This window comes from Agelaius tricolor, unplaced genomic scaffold (genome assembly GCF_023055355.1).
Source record: "Agelaius tricolor isolate 1412-34295 unplaced genomic scaffold, bAgeTri1.0.p SCAF_9, whole genome shotgun sequence".
NCBI classification, from domain to species: domain Eukaryota; kingdom Metazoa; phylum Chordata; class Aves; order Passeriformes; family Icteridae; genus Agelaius; species Agelaius tricolor.
The window spans coordinates 5,733,951-5,755,404 of NW_027269269.1; the positions used below are offsets into that span (position 1 = coordinate 5,733,951).

General features: G+C 42.9%; 1 protein-coding gene across 1 annotated transcript in view; it reads left to right on the plus strand.

Annotated features, from left to right (window-relative positions):
* ARHGAP20 (Rho GTPase activating protein 20) overlaps positions 1-20,765 on the plus strand; it is a 56,703-nt gene extending 35,938 nt beyond the window's left edge. The window contains exons 7-15 of the mRNA XM_071434118.1: positions 1,017-1,094; positions 4,561-4,627; positions 6,552-6,734; positions 10,897-11,075; positions 14,001-14,162; positions 15,156-15,265; positions 15,505-15,694; positions 16,145-16,256; positions 17,855-20,765. Of these exons, the coding sequence (XP_071290219.1) occupies positions 1,017-1,094; positions 4,561-4,627; positions 6,552-6,734; positions 10,897-11,075; positions 14,001-14,162; positions 15,156-15,265; positions 15,505-15,694; positions 16,145-16,256; positions 17,855-18,954 (2,181 nt within the window). The 3' untranslated portion in view covers positions 18,955-20,765. The remainder of the gene's footprint in view (positions 1-1,016; positions 1,095-4,560; positions 4,628-6,551; positions 6,735-10,896; positions 11,076-14,000; positions 14,163-15,155; positions 15,266-15,504; positions 15,695-16,144; positions 16,257-17,854) is intronic.
* The last annotated feature ends 689 nt before the right edge of the window (positions 20,766-21,454 follow it).

Sequence of the window (21,454 nt, forward strand, 5' to 3'; positions counted from 1 at the left end):
TTGCCTTGGTTCTGCCAAGGCTTTAGTCTGGCCATGAACCAGCTGCAGTCTGCAAGCTGTGTAGTCCTGGTGGCAGAGCCAAGCCAGCCTCTAACAGGGGCTCAGTGACCTGTGCCTGGTGTGTGGGAGCTGGCTGGGAGGCCAGGCCAGCCTGGTTGTGGTGCTGCAAGCATTGGAGCAGCCCATGGAGCTGAGGTACAGAGAGCACTGCCCAGCAGGACAGGAGCCGTGCTGGTGCCAGGCAGCAGGTGCTGAAATCTCCCTCTGGAAAGACGGCTGTGGAAGGTGGCACTTTGGCTGACACAAAGCTTGGCACTTTGTGCTGGTCACTGTGGCTGGTTAGAAAGTGGGGTCTCTGCTGCTCTGTGCTTTTCCAAACTGCCTATCTGCAGATTCTGGAGGATGCTGGAAAGGTCTTGTTTTAACTGGATGGAATATTTCCAAGAGGAAGTGCTTCTGGTACTAAGCCAAATCTAGCTTTGGGAAATCTATATAGAATGTGGGAAAGGTTATGGGGATGAACAGCCTGTGTACAATTCTTTCTTACCGCAGAGATCTTCAGTTGTAAAGGACAGAAATTAACAATTGATATTTCACTGAAAAAAACTCCTTGAAATGTTTCATTTTTCAAAGGAAACTTCCATGCTTTTAAATTAATCAAACCATTATGTTTCCCTTATGCAGTGTGTAAAAGTGCAGTTAGTGGTTCTGACTTCTTGCATATTTTAATGTGGAAGTCATGTCCCAGTAATTGTAATACTCTCTGCTGATTGAGCTGTTGGGGAAGCAGGAAGCAAATATGGAAAGTGTATGACAAAGCAGAGGAATCAAACCTTGGTTTCAGACAGCTGGACCTTTATCTATGCAGTATAATTTATTTATCAAGTAAAATTTTAACAGGATATTCTCATTTTTTCTAACAATGAATTATGCAGAGCTACTGCACTACTCAGATACTCTTTGCAAATCCAAAATTTTAATGCCACTTTCCCCTTCTCTTTTTTTTCTGTTCACAGTCAAAAACACTAAATGTAACCAATGTTGATACAGCAAATGATGTAATTCTGATGGCCTTGCAGCAGCTGGGAATTAATGTAAGTCCTTGCATCAGTTTTAATGAGTCTTTCTTTGTAGTTACTTTTAACAATCAGATCTTCCCCTTCACTTTTTCCAAGTTTTAGGATATGAACATTAATTAAATCCTTTAACATAGTAGTCCAGAGTTGTTGAAATGCAGCAGAAGTATCTTGTTAACATAAAGACCTCCAGAGATTATCAATTGCCTTAAAAGTTTTGAGTAAGCCTCTCATCCCTGTAAGGGATCAGTCATATTTCAAGTTGCTTTTAAATCTCTTTTGCTGATGCCTAAGAGAAGATATCTTGACCCAAGAAGTGAGATTTTGATAGAGCTCCTTTTGCATGCCTCTGTGTGAACAGGAAGCCTGCTGGTCTGCCTGTTAGCTGGTTTCAGAGTGTGCAGACACAGCATGATCAGCTGTGTCTCCAGATTGCACTGCTCCCAAGTGTCCCAGTCAGGTACTCTGAATATCCATGGACCTTTGGAGTTATGTGATACACAAATGTAACTAAGTGATTGCCTGGAATCTGAATGCACCCAATTTAAACAGTGTCCTGAAAATGTTTTGGAAAAAGGCTTTTGCAAAACTTATAATAATGCAGGGTAGTGTACCAGATAGATGCAGTGATCCCTGCTAGAACAAGTCCTGCCTCAGCTGGCTTCCTTTGCCCTAACCCAGACTAGGTGGTGCCTCAGGTGTGGTAGAGGATCAGTGCCAGGGACAAGAATTCTGGCTTCTCACTCTGTTTCACAGCGTTGCTCCAACCATATAGAAGCTCCTGGTGACAGCTTTTTAGCTGGTTTATCAGCTTGCTGTTTGGGTAACAGGATTTTTTAAAATGTTTTACTCATGATGCATACATTGATCTCATTGCATGGAATCTGACAAGTCTTTCCTTACCACAGCCCTGAGTGTGAAGAGTCAAATATGAAGAGCAAAATGCCACTGTTATGCATCCCTGGGGCTTCTGGAGACTCACAGCAAAAGTTGGAGTAACCTCAGAATTTCCCTTCCCCAGCATCCATTATCCCTAATTTACACAGGCTTTTAATGCAGGAGTCTATTCTGCTGGCTTGGCATTTCCCAGGCACAGCAATTTGTGTCTGCCCATCTTGTTATGGCTCAGACATCTCATTTACACCAGGGCTGGGGCCCTGGCTCAGAATCCAGTAGTCCATTTAATTAAGGAATCTCTGGAGTCGATAGAGGGATTGCAAGGTGAAAAGTATGAAAGGTGAATTAAAATTAGGATTTTAATTGCACATTGTCTCCCCTGCTCTGCACCAAAAATCAGGAGACTAAGTGCTATTACAGCTGCAAGACTTTATTGTAATGTGCTTTATTTTTACCCATTTTATGGGTGTCATTTGCGCTTCCTCACTTTGTGTACAGAAAAAGCAGGAAAATGGTAATATTTAAAGAGAATACTTGGAGATTAGCAGGACAAGGAGCTGGTTGGGTTTCAGCATTGTGTTCTTTTGTATGTATCACAATCAACCTTTTCCTCCTCTTTATGTTTTTATTTCAAGTAGAAAAAGAATGAAAGCCATATGAAAGATGTAAAACCTTGCCTGCAGAATTATTTGCCCTGCTAATATACTACATTTTTTACTGCTTCTTTAGAGCAGAAAGCCTTTTTTTTTCATTAGAGGCGTATCATAAGATTAGCAATAAAATCAAACAAGCTAAATAAATTAAGCTGTTGCCTGCATATCAATCAAACACCCAGCCCCCTGGTAGGATTGTTCTGGCCCTAAGGAAGCTCTGCCTTACGTGCTGTATCAAGGTTTTTTATTTCTGTCCACAGAGAACCACTTGAAAGGAGCTCCATGACTTTTCAATGGCACTTATAAAAACTACATTTCACATATTGTGTGATTAATGGGGCTATTACTTTGGCTGAGTTCACTCTGGTTTAACACATCAGGGTTTTTTCCTCTGTGGTTTCTCTGGTAAAATGACAGCTAGCTCGTGCAAAATGGCATTGATCATCTGTTCCAAATTATCAAGTGGGGCAGAAGGAAGGGCCTTGGGTTTCTCAGCTTTGTAAGTACACTTGCTGACTTTTCTGGGACAGTCACATTTATCCTGACAAATGGCCTCATAAAGCTGTAAAGGACAGCATTTGCAGTCAGAGATGAGCAGTCTGCCTCCTGCAACCACGCTTAACTGGCCCTTCCCTTCCCTGCTTCCCCTTCACAGCAACAAACCCTTTCATATATGTCTGTGAAAGGAAAAGCAAATACCCTTTCTTGTGCTCTTCAGCTGTATTTATTTGCTCCTGGCTGCTTGCCCCGAGGCATCAGAGATGTCTCCAAAGCCTATTTATTTTCCTTCTGCCCCCTGCTAGCTGACTTAACAGCAGTGCTAATATGGGCCAGAAAGCTCTGTCAGTCAGGGAGCAAACTGCAAAGGCTTTGTTGGGCATATCAGCATTACATCAGGTGCATGCAGCAAGTAGGAAGAGTCTCAAAAGCCTTAGGAACACTGGGTGGAGGTCCAGAAAATGCAGGGTAGTAGGCAAGTCTGTTTGAAAGGAGGTAGGAATTAACTTTGGATCTAAGTAAATGCTGTCATGAGGTGTTTATTGCTTTTTATAGCCAGAAAACTTTTATATTTTTAACTATCCTGATTTAGTAGTCTCACCAAAAAGGGATTTAAGGTAAAATAGATCACTTTTAATGCAGTGTATTTATCCACTTTTTCTTTGGTACATTTATGCTACAGGCAATATTTAGAATTCGCTTTAATTTGATTTGATTTAAATGAGAGGTTTTCACAGCTTTTCCCAAAAAGATCACATTCCCCAGTCTTTTGAAAATTGTCTCTTTTGATGTAAATTTATCCTCTCTGCTGTACACTTAAAAGAGGGCTCAGTAGTCTTAAAACACCGTCCAGCAGTCCCAAGCCCTTCCACACACAAGGGCTGCACAAAAAGGCTGCCAGGAGCCCTACAACACAATTTTGGGGCAGCACTGAGTGCCAGGAGCCTGGAGCTGCCATCCTTGCCTTGGCATCATTAGGCTGGGCTCAGGTGAAGGTGCTCCTGCCCTGTGCTCCAGTGTCAGTCACAGGGTGCTTTTGGCTCTCCAGCCATAGCTCCTCCTGCTTAGAGATGTAGGGAAGCTTGGAGAGGGTGGAGCAGAGTAGTGAGGTGGGCTCTGACATCCATCCCTCTGCTGCCAGGAGGCACTCCAGTCTGAGGGAAAGAACTGGGGGCAAATCTCCCCCTTTTTCTTCAGAAATGATGGGCTCCAGCACCTCTCACTGCTCAGAGCTGAGCCCAGGTCACATAAACCACACTACACATGACAGACACACTGCAGGAATTTTGCTGGTGGCAGACTTGGGCACTGCAAAAGTAAAGGGGATTCCTGGGACCCTGCTGGCAAGGTGCAGATTATCCTTATATTGTAAGAAACTTTATCTGAGAACCTGTCCTTAATGGCTGACAAACTGATTCTTAATTTTGGTTTTAAAGGGCTCTGAAAAAGACTACAAGCTATGGGTGATTTCAGGAAGAGAACATGCTCCTTACCCTCTTATTGGTAAGTTGTTGACATTGTTTGGTTTTCAATATTCACTCAGTTACTACTGCTGTAGGAAGCAAGAAATAGAGAGAAGACTGAAGTTCAGTTTCCTCTTTTGTCTTGTTTTTCTTGTTTTTTCTCTTACTTCCCTATCACATGAGTTTGCCTCTCTGGAGTTAGGGAAATGGTGATCTTTTGTTTTGAAGAGCAGATGTCTGCTTGTGTCACTAAGAGGTTGAAGAAGTTCCTTTATTTCTGCCCAGTTTTGCTGTATGAGCCCCAGAGTTTCTGCAGAGTTGGCCTCTCCAGTCACCTCCTCTTCTGGAGGTTATCCAGCTTTCCCATATTTCTTCCTACACCTCCATAGCATTGTCCCCTCCTCAGCAAAACTCAGCAGAATTTTGAGAAATGATTTTTCCTTCCACAACTCAAGTTAACTGATGCAATCCTCTCCAATCCTGTATTTCTCATTCTAGCTGACAGCTCCCCTCTGATTAGGAGCAAATTAGTGCTTACTAATTTCTAAAATGCTTTTCAAAACATTTCAGGACCAGGAATCAACACAAATCTCAGAAGTGATTGGATGGAGTGATTTGATTTTGGCCCATGATTCACTGAGAACAAATCCCTTTCCATTAGTAAGAACATTTCCCTGTAGAAGCCCAGCATTACTTGTGCTGCATGAGTTTGCAGATGATTAGAACAAGAAAAACTTGTGGATTTTCTATTTTTTTCTCCTGCAAATCTAATCCCAGTAAATCTTAGCATTCCTTCTCAAAGTAACCTTAGCTACAAATGCTTCACTGGAGTCAGACAACATTAATATTTATAAAATGTCTAACTTGTGCACCTTATAGAGAGTGCAAACTGTTTTGCCTTTGAAACATACCAGACTTTGGGTTTCTGACCATTACTGTGTATCTTCTTCAGATCAAATCACATCCATGGCTTTAAACATAGAACCAGAGAATTCAGAAATGGAAAAGGCCTTTCTAATTGACTGACTCTCACTGCAAATTCAAGTTGCAATCCTTGGAAAAGAAGAATCTGACATGAAAGTGATGCTTTTCTTGATACTTATGCAAAGGTTTATTAGATAAGGCAAACTTTTATTACAGGTGCACATCAGAAGCAGAATTTTCCTGTGCCATAACTTCATACTATAATCTCAAATAACACCTCTTCCATTCTCTTAGTGTTCAAGTCTAACTGCAAGCTAACTAAAACATCTTAGCATTGCATCCACATTTCATATATTTAATCCACCAGGTCTTTAGACAAGTTGGAAAAGCATCTTTCCGGTGGCATTTGTGAAAGCTCCTCCAGAAATGAATTGCCTCTGTGTAGTCCCCAAAGATGCTGGTTAAAGCCAAGCACAGCTCATTTGCATCAGCCCTGTGATTAACGTTTCCTTCCTGTTTCAGCCTCAGACAGGAACCATAATTGTGTCTCATTTGGCTGAGCTGATGGCTGTTGGACTTAACATGCTAAGGGAGGGAAGATCACTTCCATACTGGAATTTTTTGGTTTTGCATGCTCAGCAGAAATTTGACATGTCTGATCCCAAAATCTCATTTCCCTCCAGAATGATGTGAGCAAGCAGTACCTAACTTTCAGTGCCACAATAAAAGCAGTAGAAAGAGTAAACACTGAACTCAGAAATAGTCACTTTTATTTTTTTCTGATGGGCTTTTTTATGTGATACAGCTGTAATAGATCCGATTTTACTTTTACATCTGTTTAACTACACCAAACACGGTAACTCCCTCTCTGCCCGTGTATGATTTATGCCCGTGCAAATATGGAGAAAAGCAGCAATTCTTAGATTACTGAGAAAGTGCTGCGGGCCAGCAAGCCAAATCTGCTTTTCCTCCAGGGCAGATGGAGTTTTGCAAGTCTCCAGTCAATCCAACAGAGATTATTTCCATTTCTCTTTGAACAGGCCACGAGTATCCCTTTGGAATTACAATGAGCCACATTCGTGACGCCATGCCCCACGGATCAAAGCCCTGTGCCTGCCCCAGGCAGCTCCAGGGCCCTTTCTTGCCGGAGCAGCTGCCCCAGGAGCTGCAGTGCCAGTTTGTGCTGAAGCCCAGCCAGGTGGCCGTGTGCCAGCAGCTGAACGGTACGTTGTCCCCTCTGCCCAGATCTGTCCCCACACACAGCTTGGCCACCTGGCTCTGCTGCACAAGGCACATGTGCCGGGCCGGGGGCGCGGTGGGAAGCGCAGAGGAGCGTGCAGGTGTATCTTCCAGCTGCTCTGGGGGGGTTTGCACTCTAGCTCTCCCTGATCTGAGTGTGCTGCTGTATATGTGTCACCTTTGGAAGTTACATTTTGACAAGCTGCCTGTCAAGTGATTGTTCTAAAGTCAGCAAAAGAAAGACAGAATCTCTCTCTCCCCTGCAATTTTTTTGAGTCTGTTAGCTGAGCTTCTCTCTGCAGCCCTTGCTGTGCTCTGTAACAAGGCAGGGTGGTTTCACGGTTCAAGAGTCGAGGCTTTGGCACAGAATTCCCATCCAACATTTGGGAAATCCTTCATCTTATAAAGTACTTAGGACAACACTCTGCCTCACTGGGACCCTCAAGTGGCAAAGTCTAGGCAGGTACCTGGGTACCTAGATGAGGTAGAGTCAATAGAACTGAGCGAATAGAACTTTATTTCAGTGCTCTTTGACTAAAATAAGGAAGGTAATATTTCTTCTGCCTTTGGCCTTGATGCTGCAAAAATAGGAGCACCTGCTCTCTGTTTTGCACTCTGTTGTCAATGACAAAATGACTGTGCTCTGCTCATGATAAAACAAATAAGGAGATAGTGACAGGAATAGGAAATTAGACTTAGGGCAAGGATACATCCCATAGTGTGTTTTTGTTGTTCTCAACACACTAGCATTCTCAGCTCAATTAGGAACTCTACCCTACTTCCCCATTAATAAACCATATCATAGAAAAAAAACCATTCACACTGTTATCTTGGGCACTCCCCAATACTTAAGATCTCCCACAATATATGAATATATGAATATAATCCTTTTGTAATGGTTTTAGAAATTAAATACAGTGAAGCTATACCAGAGTCCACTACAAATTATTCTGAAAATTGATTATATTTTATATAAATTAATTTCCTTTCCACATGCACTCATCCACCCCCCTCCCAGTAATTTGTATCATATATTACTTCATGGCATATTTTAAGAATGAGGCAATCTAGCAAAGGGGTGTAATTAGGTTTACAGGCCCTGCTTTGGCAGCTGATGTTGACTGGCAAAAGAAAATAGAAATGCAAATCAGGCCTGTAGAGTTCTAATGCAGATGTGTTATCATCAGTGCTGTGCAAGCTGCAGGAGTGGAGTGAGCCTGGCTTGGGGCAGCAGAAGCCTGGGGCAGCCTTCAGGTCATGCACAGGGACTGTGCTAATGGGAGAAAGAGCCTTTTAGTCCATTCACCTTTCCTTCTTTCATCAGACAAAACCTGTTGAAGTGATGTATAGGTGTAGCTGCTTGCAAAGCAGGTTATCTCACATACAGCACTGCTCCTTGTGCTTTTTCTGACTGTTTTGGGTTTGGAAAATGGCAAAAATTACCTGCATGCAAGCCAAGGCTATGGTTTGGCTTTTGAGCTTCAAATCAGCAAGCCAAAATCTGGGTTGGGTACTCACTGGACACATTGCCACACAGAGTGAATATACAGAGTAAATTCAGTATCTGTAACCCCACACTTCACTGCCACATGCTGTGCTGCCCTCCCTGCCATCACTTCCCTGCAGTGGGACACCACTGTGCAGGACATGCTGTCCCTGCTGGAGGCAGCAAGGAGCAGCTGCCAGCTCCAGCAGTGTGCACCAGGGTGGGACAGCAGTGCAGGTGCTGACAGGCTGGTGTGACTGACAGCTGCCCTCACGTCATGTAAGTGGCTCTGTGGACACCAAATTGCATCAACTGTCCTGGCAGGATGGTTAAGACAGTACAGGAGAGTTTTCTATGTGGAAGAAATAGGGTGTTTCTGTTGCCTCTTCTGTAGCCTTTCAGCACGTAACAGGAATGGTCACCTACCAGTTAAACATAGCCATTAAATTATGCTGATGAGCACATTGTTAAATAGAGCTGAAGATTTATTTAGGAGTTTCTGATTAGTTTCAAGGAGAGGAAATGCCATTTCCATGGCTAGGACATTAACTATGACTAGACATTCCCTTCATGTAAAATATGAGCAAGAAGAGGTGGTTGCTGTGAGCTCTGACCAAAATTTTCCAACAAACTGGTACTACTTTTTTCTGATTCTGGCTTAGAATAATCCACCAGAGCAAGGCCATGAGGTCTTTGTGTGGAAGTACTTCTGCAGAGCAATAATTGGCAGCTGTCTTGGCTGAGAGGAGTCTGGCTTTGTCCTAGTATTATAACTTTGCACAGGTTCAAGGAAAGAAAGTGAACACTCACCCCTTCTCGTGTCCTCTTCAGCTTAAGACTTATGAACACCCTTAAAAAGGGGGTATGAAAAGGATGAGTTTTCCTGTTTTTCAGTGAATGTTAGTTTTTAAGGCACAGGGCATTTCATTGCCACACATCAGTTGTTGGTTTCTGCCCTGGTGTGCTGAAGAGAACTGGCTAAGATTTCCTTTCTGTCCCAGGAGAGAGCTGCAGTTCCTTGCAATGACCCCTTCTTCACATTCTCAGTTTGAGACATGGCTGTTAAGGGGGAACAATCAGTAAGAGACTGAGAAGAGTTCCTAATTTTACAACTCTTTTTTTTTCTTCACTTCTGCTATTCCTTGTTCTCCAAAATAACATCATACTTTTTGCTTCCACTGAGATCTACAGGGTTTACAGAAAAAACCACCAGTATGTATTTGCTGTTGTGTCACTAGAACACTGGCAAACCTTCGTTTGTGAAGCAAATCTTATTCACGTGTTAATATCTAGCTCATCTGAAGGAAAAATTATCATTTTTCAAAGTTACAGGTCAGTTATGGTCTCCCAAAACATAATGTTAGACACTGCCAGACTTACATTCCTTGAAGCTTTGGACTGCTTAAAATGTATGTCCTCATTATTTTTTATGAAAAGCATTTTTCTTCAGGCTTTCACATTCATATGTTCACATTTTGAGTTAAACTGTAACTTTTCATCCTGTAAGCATCTAATGAAAAGACTTCCACCCATTCCCAAAGGGAGCATGATCTGGTATGGAATGACCTATAATGGAAATCACTCTTTAAGCTAAAAACCAAATTCTAATAAGGTATAGAAGAGAATAAAGTATTGGAGAGAAAAATCTGGTATTGTACTACAATCCTTAATTCTGCAAGACTTGGTTCTGGCCTCTACAACAGCAGAAAGTAAAATGTTTGGGAGGACCAGCTAATTAAAATGTCTATGGGGTAGGCAAGCAACTAAATCAATGCTGATTGGTTTTGAAAACATCTCAGAAAGGAAAAATATATCAGATTAAGTTTTTCCCAGTTAGCACTTCTGTCATAAACAGTCCACACTCCTTTTCCCTTTAGCAGTAACCCATGCTGTTAAGAAGATTTCACAGTGGCTGATGTAGAGAAAGGTCATATAAAAACCCCTTTTTTGTGTCCCAATACCAGTATTTCCTTCTCTCCACACTCCAGACAGGAGTTTCAGGTAGTTGATGTCTGATGAGGTGTGTTACAGTGGAGACAAGCAGAGCCCATTGGTGTGCTGGCAGCGTGCTGCAGTGCCATCTGGAAGGCAGTGATTAAAGGGCAGGCACCATCCCTGGGCCACAGTCAGCAAATGCTTGGAGTGAGGACACTGATGATACTCCTGCTTTGTGGAGAAGAGAGCAAAGGCAGTGCCTTTTCCTGGTCTGAAAATGCCCCATCCCATTAGTTGATTCTCTGGTGGTATTTGTGGGGAGAGTCTCCCACATGGTCAGGAGAGCTAGGATCACCCTGGACAGCATGCTGGGGTGAGGGCAGTGGATTTGCCCCCGTGGGTGGAAAATGAGTTATTTAGCAGAGTGCAGCTGTGTGAAGTCAGCAGGCTGAGGTTTTCCATCCTGCACGTGGTGGAGAGTGCTGACATTGCTCCAGCAGTGCAGGGCAGATCCTGGTGATCCCCTTCAGGGCATGAGTGAGGCAACACATTCTACACACACACACACAGAGCTGGTGCATGGTGGATTAGGCTTAGCTGGATGCAAGGAGCTGGTTGAGTTCATGACATTTTTTCCTTTGAAACCATAGCAACCACCAAAACCCAAATACTGGAACTAGAATTGAAATGCATTTCTCATAATAAACACCTTTCTCTTTCCCCAGACTTAAGCCAAAAGTCATTTAAAAGGAAAAGATCTATCATAAATTGGGCTTTTTGGCGTGGCCCAGGCACTCACTTGGACAATGCACCCCTCTCCTCAACATCTGCTGCTCCTGGGAAGCTCTTTGGCCTCTTACTAACAACCATCTGTGAGGATGACAACCTGCCCAAACCCCTCTTGGTGAGTCCCAGGCTCAGGGTTGGGTCTTACAGCAGTGGAATTTCTCTTTGTGGTAAATGAGGATATGTTTGTAAATGGGACATTGAAATTACCCAAGCAAAGAAACCAGAAAGGTTTCCATAGGGAAACCTCATTTGTGATTCCCAGCAAGAACTTTGGTTTTGAACATATTCTGTGGTCAGGCCCAGTTAATAACAGCTTGAGAAATGCATGTGATCAGTCTGCTGCTCTGGGCTATTTCTCCTTTATAGCCCATGCTATAAGGCTGGTTCCCCAATCCTCACTCACACAGTGTAAATAAATGCCACATTCACACATATTTTTTAAACCACTCCCAGGATCTCTGTAAAATCCCCACATCCATAAATGTCTCATCCACTGTCCCATATAGGCAGCCCACGCATGCATAAAAATGCCACCTGCCCATAACCAGGCAATTTCAGAGCCTTTCTTGAAGTCATTCCAGGGCAGGCAAGCATCCTGAGTCCTCAATTTTGGTCTGACAGCACCACTGCAAATAATAGGTGGCAATGTGGAGGCTACAGTAGCATCTTTTCATCCTGTCTTGAGGGAGCTCTGGTGCTGTGGGTGCTCTCAAAACCAACCTAGGAGCATGAAAAAGGTTGTCCTAGAGCCCATTCCTAGGCATAATTAAGGCATGTATGTGGCATTTTTGGTCATTAGAAGGCCCTGTTGTCAGTACAGCAGATGAAGTATTTACAAAGTGGGAATGAGCCCTGCAGGACTGGGCTCTTCATCCTGACTTCTGGCTGGAAGAAATTACCAGAACCCCACTGAAATCAGTGGGTCACACCAGTTTACAAGAGGAGGTGTTCTGTCTCCTAAGCTGGTGCTTGCTTTATCACTGCCTGAATAGTGAATCATACCAGGATGTTCCAGGTCTTTTAGGAGTGTTTTCTTTTGAAGAAGTGTGCATTTTTATTATTTAGGTTATTTAAATAAGCCCTCCAGAGATGGACTCTGTGTGGCTATGATCACCTGATCTCTCCTTCTCTCTGTTTAAGAGATGAGCCAATGCTGCACTTCAGAAATTTCTCCAACACATAAATAATAGTAAATTTTTATTTGAAAAAAATCCCCAAAGTTGCTAAGCATAGAATCACAGCTTGGTAGACTTCGTGCTTTGAATTTTAAACACTGTATTTATACCACAAAATAGAACTTCTGAATTCATGCAGCATCTCTGGAGAATAGAATACTGGGGAACTGAATGGGATTTACTTGCAAGAGAAAAAATAGCAGGGATGAATGCTGCAGGCATGCTGGATAACTGCTTCAGAGCTTGCAGCTTGCTTTCACAGCTGAAGGGCTCTCTTTTAGCCATTGCCACACTGAATTGTCTTGCACCATAGCTTCATTCATGCAATTTCATCTGGGTTTGTCAGTTTAATAGGGGCTTCCCATTTTTATCTTGTGAATATTTTGTTCGAAATGTATTTTGAAAGGGCTTGTTCATGTCCTAACATCCTGTGCTGTGGGTCTCAGCCTGTTTTGATGGGAGAGCTCTAAATTCCTGCAAAGAGAATGAAAATGCTGACATGAGTCCTGCTGCCATGAAGGTGCTCCTCCAAAGCATCTGCACTTCCATTAATTCTTGATCTTGGACTTCTGCAAGAGTGAGAAAGAAACATGAAAGAATAAAATCAAAAGTAATAGCTTCCATTAGACTTGCTGTGCTGTGTGGCAAGAGGACCTACATTACAGCCCAGACTAGGAAAGTCCCCAAACTCCATTCCTTATCCATTGCTGTTCACTAATTCAGTTTAATGATGATGGAACAGTGTCCCAGGACTCCCACTCCTTGTCCCTTCTCTTTGCTGTCATTTTTGATAACTTGGTCCTCAGGCCACTGTGTGCATACAGATATCCCAGAGTCTGTCTGCATGTGTTTCCCCTTTCAAAGGGATAACCATGACAGATTCTCCATGGCATGGAGCAGGCCTGCAAGAGTTCACCTGCATGTCTGAGGGATGGCCCTCAGGAGACTGCAGAGAACTGAGCATCAAACTAAGCATCTGGCAAATATCCTGAACACGTTATCTCAGGAGAAGTTTCTGCATTTCTTTTTCTCTTTGTTTTCCTCATACTATTTAACAAAAAATATCAGTCCCTCCTGTTATTTTAAAAGCTAGGCAGGAATCTGCTTGTTTTCCTTTCTCTGTAATAAGCTGTCCACTTGTTTAATCCTGTGCAGCCTCACTGGCTTCAGGGGAGCCACAAGCTGAGCTTTATCCCCCTTGGAGTGACCTCCCAAGCACAGGAGCACCTTGCCTCAGAGATGGTTCTGCTGACAGCCCTGAGCTGCTTGCAGGGTCTGATACTGCTCACAAGCAGCAAAGGGGTAAAAATCTGACTCTGATCTGCTGTAGAAGTGCAGATATATATTAACAAACAAGGCACTTTCTAGTTTAGATAAAAATCTCTTTTTTTTCAGATATCAACAGTGAAACAGAATTCTATCTGTGGCTGGTGATAATATTAACTACAGTGATGAGCAGTGAGGGTCTCATACCTTTCTGCAAAGCAATTTATGGCTGAGGCCACTGTCAAATGCAAAGCTTTGAATTAGATAGACCATTCTTTTCCCATACCACAGCATTTGTATGTTTAAATGACTTGGCTGAAACTTGCACAGGTCCTGGAAGGTCATGAAGAAGGTTAGTGCTCAGCAGTGGCAGCACAGTATTTCTGAGGGCATGTTTTCAAAATGAGAGCCCCAAATCACAGCTTTGCTATGCAGTTTGGCAAGATTTGGAGAGTGAGCCTAGATTGTGTTTGATTTCTGATATGTTTTAGGATGAAACGGTTTTCATCTGTGGCAAAAATGGCAAAACTACATTTTAGTGGCACTGGACAATAAAATATATTTATGGGAAATCCTCTTGGCCTTTTTAATTTTTTTAGGACATGCTTTCCCTCCTTTACCAAGAGGGGCCTTCCACCAAGGGTATTTTCAGACGCTCTGGAAGTGCAAAAACATTCAAAGAGCTAAAGGAGAAGCTTGATTCAGGCACTGAAGTGGACCTGGCCCGTGAATCCATATTTGTGACAGCATCTTTGTTTAAGGTATGTGAAGACTGTTCCTGTCTCTCTTTTTGGGTGAGAACAGCACACATCCTGTGCTCAGCCAGGGAGGGCTTTTCTCCAGGGACAGGCCCAAAGAGGAATGAATTAACAAGAATGGGTGGCACATTAACCTTGTGAGGATCTCCACAGGAGGATACCACTGAATTAGGATGAGGAAGAGGAGTAGCCAGCTTGTTTTGCTGACAGCTTTCCTGAGGTCTGTGCTACAGCCTGGTCCTGTTACCCTCTGCATATGAAATACTAAAAGGCATGTTTGCAGACCTGTCTCTTTACACATCAGTACTACCCTACACTGCAGATCCTAGTGAGTTTATAGTGTTGCCATAAGTATTTTGATTATTTTCTCCATGCATTATACAGTCTTGTATGTCAAAACCGATGTTCCTTGTGCAAAAAAAGCATCACAGCTTCCCTCAGCCTATCTATTTGGGGAAGCTAGGATTTGGCCTTCTTCCTAAACTGCAACAATTTCCATGCTCACGATTGAAGTGTTAGGAAAGAGGAATAGCAGAACAATCAATGATCAGTTTAAGTACTCCATTGATTAGGGGAAGGAGGGTTTTGATGCCTTGGAGTGCGTATGGGAGGTATTTGAACTTGTCAGCTCAGGAGAAGAAACAGGGACTACAGATGAAGTGAAGTGATAAGTAAAGACAGACATTATGCAACATCAAAATAACTGGTCTCACTGCAGATTTTTTAGTTCAGCAATATCAGATGAAGCATTCAAATACCTCTATTTTGACAGGAAAAGGTAGAGAAAGGCTGGGAAATAATCACTTTAAGTATAATCTAAAGTGCCTCTATCTCAGATGATTTTCTTCTGGTTTTGGTGGTTGTGTGTAGCAATATACTTGCCAGCAAGTGCTGTCCTATTGATACATCCTCTTGTATCTGTGTATCTTATTCCTACTCCCTCACATGCCCCAGAACAGCTGCTCATGTGTTTTGTTCTTCTTTTCTCTTGATAAGGATTTTCTTCGCAACATCCCAGGCAGTATTTTATCATCCCAGCTGTGTGATAAGTGGGTCTCTGTGCTGGATCAAGGAAATAATGAAGAGAAGATAAAAAGCATCCAAAGGTAGTTATTTATGTTCTCTACATTCTTTTCCTATAAATGTATATCCCAGAATGCAGAATCACAAATACTCAACTTAATTTTTTTTTTTTTTAACAAGAACAAGAACATCTCTTTGACGTTCTCCCTGGTTTAATTAGTGGACCATATTGCCCTGTTTCTGCATTTCCATTATCTTGACTTGTGCATATCCATAGAAAGTGGTCACTAATGTGAAGAATTCTGTTTTTCTATGTTTTCAGGTTACTAGAGCATCTCCCCAGAGCTAATGTTGTTCTCCTGCGTTACATCTTTGGAGTGCTGCATGGGATAGAAATGCGATCTGAAGAGAACCAGATGAATGCCTTTAATCTAGCTGTCTGCATTGCACCTAGCCTGCTCTGGCCTCCTGTATCCTCCACTCCTGATATAGAAAGTGAATTTATTAAAAAGGTGAGAAACACTTTGGTGTAGCAGAAAACCCAACCAACCTTCATCCCATTCAACCAGGCTGTTGGTTGCAAACATGAGAACACTCAGTACCTCTTCAAATCAGGACTTGTCCTCTTATCAGGGCTCCAGAAACATTCATCAGTCCATTCTCATAACCTTCCTGGAAGAAGGGGAGAGAGATCATAAAGCAATGCCCAGTGCGTCAGCAAAATGCTTCTCTCTTCAAGAGGATCTGTGGTTGTGGTGACCTCAGAACAGGACAGAGTAGAATGGAAAAGATGTTTGCAAGGATGTTTACCACAACAGTTTATCAGGCCCAGGAGACTGAGAGAGTAGTTCCTGGCTGCCTTCATGGATGACAGTCTGCTCCTGTTCCTCATCTGTGTGGTGAGCTTGTCCTGAGTTGAGTAAGAGAAGGTCTGACATCTCTCTCCCTTTGCTTTGTTGCAGATTTCTAGTCTGGTACAGTTCCTCATTGAGAATTGCTGCAGGATTTTTGGAGATGAAATTGCCTCCCTCTTTGGAGAAATACTGATGACATGTAAGAGAGAGAACAGCTCAGGTAATGCAGATTGATGTTTTGATCCCATTAAGACAGATAAACTCAGCCAGGCAAAATATTGGTATTTTCCATGGAAGAATGCTGTTCCTTCTTCATGGGGTGTTCCCAGATACTGCTGTTCTCTTTCCATTCAATTGCCCAAAGAATTGGTCATAATCACTGATTCAACTTACCATAGACCTGGATCATGTCACAAAATGCTTTCACAAAGACTCTTGTTCCTATACTGGTCATCTGAACCACTACAGTTAAAAAAGAAGGGAGGGGAAACAAAGAAAATAAAAAAAGAAAAAATTCAATGAAGGTTTCCTTTCAAATCTATAATTTTTGCCTCAGCCTGTGTCTTCCCAAAATATCAGGTGGTCAGTGATCAACAGTGGTCATACTACAGCTGTCACACCATTACGTTACGGTTGAGAGTGTCTGTTCATTATTAAAAGAGAGAGATCTCCAGAGTTTCAATGGGACATCCAGATTTTGGTGCTAGCACAGAAAAATCATGGAACTGATGACTGAAAGTGTTTGGCAAGCTAGTTGACAGAGTTTTCCAGATTATCATTAATGCTATTTTTCTCTCCAACACTCTGATTCTGACTGGAGTTTTGTGTCTCTCTTTGAAGTATTTCTAAAGCAGCATTTTTGTAAAATGAATTTTGTCACAGGTGGCCTGTACTGAAAGTAGGTAATGACAATTGTGTCAGCATGTCTGACTGACTCAGTGTGGCTGTTTCAAACTCCCCAAGCTCTGCCTCCAGAGAGATTGGGTGAAATTTGGCCTGCCCCCTCCCTGGGAGTGAAGCACATGGAATCTGCTGTGCTGGGATGTGCTGGCAGCAAGAGCTCAGACCCACGACAGCAGGGTCACAGAAACTGAATGAGCTTTCAGGCAGGCACTGAGGCATGGTGACTGCCCGTGCATGAACTGTGTCTGCTGCAAATGTGAGATAAGACAGCTTAGCCTAACCCAGAGCAAAAGAAATTTAATGTAATTCCAATTATTGCAGGTGCAGGATAGGGTCCAGGTGTGCACTGCTCATTGCAAATGAGGTAGCTGTTTAAGCTGAGCCTAAAACTTCACAGTGTTGCTCTTAAAAATATTGTATTTTCTGGAAGAAGTAGAGGTAAGAAGTATACCCTGTTCTCTTCATTTGTCTAAAAGAAGGATAGGAAGATTAAATGTTGCTTTCAATGTCCAACAATGAAAAGAAAAAATAAATAAATTACCGATATATGTATACCATATATGTATCTATGTTATAAATTATTGTTTACAGCTGGATTAGCTTCTATCCATTTAAAAAAACCAAACCAAAGCAAAATCACAACAAAATCCCCCCAACCCTTATCTGTGCCATTATCTTGTATTTCTTGACTGAATAGTAGCTTAGTACTCACTTTAGCTTCTCCAGTTCAAAATTAAGGGAGCAATTTTTAATGAAATTATTAGTACTTTTGCTTGAAGAATTTTTAAAGGGCAAATGCTCCTGAAAGTAAAGGATACTTGCCAGGAAAAAAAAAAAAAAGAAAAAAAAAAGAAAGCTTCTTGTCAAGAGGGCGGTTCAGTCACTGATGTGTTAACGCTTGGTTTGTCCTTGCAGATGTTGCTTCTCTCCATCAGAACGACTCTTCCTATGACAGCCTGGAAAATGAGGCGAATGATGAAGCTGACTCTTCTTCCAGTGACTGGATTAAAACCTGTGATCAGGATTACAGAAGCAGGGAGTCTGTCTTCACTCTGAGCGACGGCGATTCGGAGCAGACGGAGGTGGACGAAATCCAAAGCCAAACCAAACTGAAGCAGTTGGAAATTTCTGACGACGCGCACCCGAAGTTTTCCTTGCAAGAAAACTCAAGCAAGTCTCCCTACTCCAGTGGGTTCCCCTCAGCAGCTCCCTCGGGTGCTGCCAAGGCTGTGCGGAGGCAGCGGCGCTCCTCCGAGCCCGCGGTTGGCCTGCAGGGCTGCGGTTCCGGCCGCACCGAGGATGCCGCGCCACGTGAGAAGGCCACGCGCAAAGCCAGCTGTGACGTGGTCCTGCCTCACGGAGATGAGGAGTGTCTCTGCCAGCGCCGGTCGCTGCAGGTGGAGAGGCAAAAGCTCAGCAATCAGAGCTTGCTTGTAGGGATTGATGTTGGTAGAAGAGACAACACAAACAAAAACGTTGAAAGGAAAGACCTGTCTCATTTTCTCCTGCCTCCAACGCCAGAGGGATTAAATACTTGCTCAGGATTTAGCTCTTTTAGCCAGTCTTCTTCTGGAACTTCTCCATCTGTGTCATCAATTTGCTCCCTGGACAGTGCTTTCTCCCAGTTTTCAGACCAGGCTCTGTTTACCTTCAGTGAAACCTCCTCCCCTTTCGACAGCACTTTCCAGTTGCTAAAGAAACATGAGGACGCTGCTGCTGCTGCTGCTGTGGCTGATGACTGTTTCCTTCCATCCACCACAGTGCCACCATCTCCACAACCTACTGACACTGGGGCTGAGAGGGGCTTGGTGGGGCCCAGCAGCAGGTCAGCACCCCTGAAACCTACTGATGGAGGCGATGGCTGTTGCATTAAGCCTGACCTTCAGCCATTGCCTCTGAAAGTCACTGGGAGAGACGGACTTCATGAGCAAAGAGGTGGTCTAGAAAAGCATTACAGCAATCCAAAGTTTGAAGAGACTGACCAAAGCTTTTTGCAGAGGAATTTTAATGCTTAAAATAAACACCATAAAGAAAATGCCTTTGGTGTTGATGTGTGTTCATTTTAAGTTTAACATCCAGATTGTTCAAATTTAATTGAGCAGTCCCTGGACTCACAGGTTTTCTTTTTTTAGGAAACTGAGTAATGTTCCAATATGAAGCTTTGCAGGAACATTGCAGGAATAATAAAAATTGCTGAAAAGCAAGCAAACAGAAATCTCCTGAAAATCTGGAAGGGACCCAGGAGGTAACTAAGGCCAGTGTCCTGTTCCCTGACCCTGCAAGGGCAGCGGGCTGCCTGCTGGACCTCTGTCCTTGAGCACTCGAGTGTTGAGCCTTGCAGATGTGAGTCCCAGTCCTTTGTGCTTTTGATGTAGCGTGCAAAGTCAGCATAGCTTCCATAACTGTGGTACTATACTACTGTTCTGAAACTGATAAATATGACCTTCATTGTCCTCCAAGGAGTGTGTTGTTTTCTGTATGTTTATACAGTATGTTCAATAGGTGTAGTTATTTCTTTCACGCTGCAAAAGAAAGAAAAAGTAAGCCCAAAACTATGTAAAGGGAAATGCTGAATCTTGTAACTAACACCTTGCAACTCTATGTTTCATTTATTGTGCTTTGTTGGCTGTTCTGTTCATGTTTAAGTTGTGAATAGTTTCTTAACATTGCTGTAAATGGCATTATGTATTATTGCAAGCAGAACACATGTAATTTTATTATGCAACCTCTAAAACATAAAACCACAGAATGGATTGGGTTGGAAAGGACCTTAAAGAGCATCCAGTTCCAACCTCCTGCCATAGAGACAGAGATACCTCCCACTAGACCAGGTTGCTCAGAGCCCCATCCAACCCAGCCTTGAATACTTCCAGGGATGGGGCATCCATAACTTCTTGGGGCAACCTGCTCTAGTGCTTCACCACTCTCTGCGTAGAATTTCTTCCTAATCTAATCCTGCTCTCTTTTAGTTTAAAACATTGCCCCTTGTCCTGCTGCTATCTGCCCACATAAAAAGCCACCTCCCTTCTTTTTATAAGCCCCCTTAAGGTAGTGGAAGGCCTAAGTGAGGTCTTCCCACAGCCTACATTTCCTCACAGAGGAGATTTTCCATTTCTCTAATGTTCTTTATGGTCCTTCTCGGTACCAACTCCAGCAGGTCCCTGTCCTCCCCGTGCTGGTGCCCCAGGGCTGGTGCAGCCCTGCAGGTGGGCTCTGAGCAGAGCAGAGGGGCAGAATCCCCTCCCTGGCCCTGCTGCCCACCATGGATGCAGCCCAGGACACGTTTGGCTCTCTGGGCTGTGGGAGCACATTGACAGCTCATGGCCAGCCTCTCATCCTCCAGCATCCCCAAGTCCTTCTCAGCAGGGCTGCTCTCAGTGAGTTCCTCTCCCAGTCTGGGCTTGTCCTGACCCAGGACAAGGTGCAGCACCTTGCACTTAGACTTGTTGAACCTCCTGAGGTTCTCATGGGCCCACTTCTCAAGTTTGTCCAGGTCCCTCTGGGTGACATCCCGTCCTTCTGTTGTGTCAGCTGCACCTCTCAGCATCCTGTCACCTACCAACCCGCCGAGGGTGCGCTCGGTCTCACTGTCTGTGTCCTACATCATATAATATATTGGAGTAATGCATTATCTAAATGCTTTGAGTTTGTATAATATATCCTGTTAAATTTTGCTATTATATATGTTCGGAAAAAATGTGTATTTTTGTACTTGCAAAAAACTGCTGCTAATTTTACAAGTTCTGTTTTGTTGTTACGGCACTGGTATTGATGTGTATGCATTCAATGCTATATATTAAATATTATTTGTTATGTCATAAATTCAGTTTATATTCCGTGGATTTTTTTATGTGTCAGTTCTACAAGCTATTGCTGAAGCAGAATTCCCAATGATAGCACTGCAAATCTTGTGTGAGAAAGGACTGAAGCATTTTTCTTCCACTTTGGGTGGCATCATTCCCACTGCATATCATCATCCTGTTGATTTTTACAAATTCTAGTAATTCTCAAGCAAGAATTCCTACTCTTTCTCTTCATCTAGTGGTAGGAGGATGTTTTCAGGTAATGGGATTCAGTCAACAATATAGAGGTGAAGAGAGATCTCATGGGATAATGCCTATTAGGATTGGGAGCAAGGAGAGGAGGGGAGTAAACCAATGAATGAGAGCAAGATTTATTCTTTAATATTAGCTGGTTCTTCTTTTTCATATTCAGCTGTTTTAATGAAAACAGCAGTATGCAGAATCTGATCTGTAACAGTCACCTTCCAAAGGTAAAATACTTGGTATGCATTTTGAGACCTGTCATCTAACAGCCCTACATATACACCTCCTTCAAAACAAACAAAGAAAAGACTGATTGATGTGATGCTATTTTGAAATAAAACAGCTACTCTGCATTTCCATTTCTTTTCAAAACAGTAAAAAGCATATTGCCATGCTGCCAAGATTACATTGAGTAGCAAATACTGATTCATTGCATCAATAATAAAGCTTTAGAAAATCTCTAGTCTCT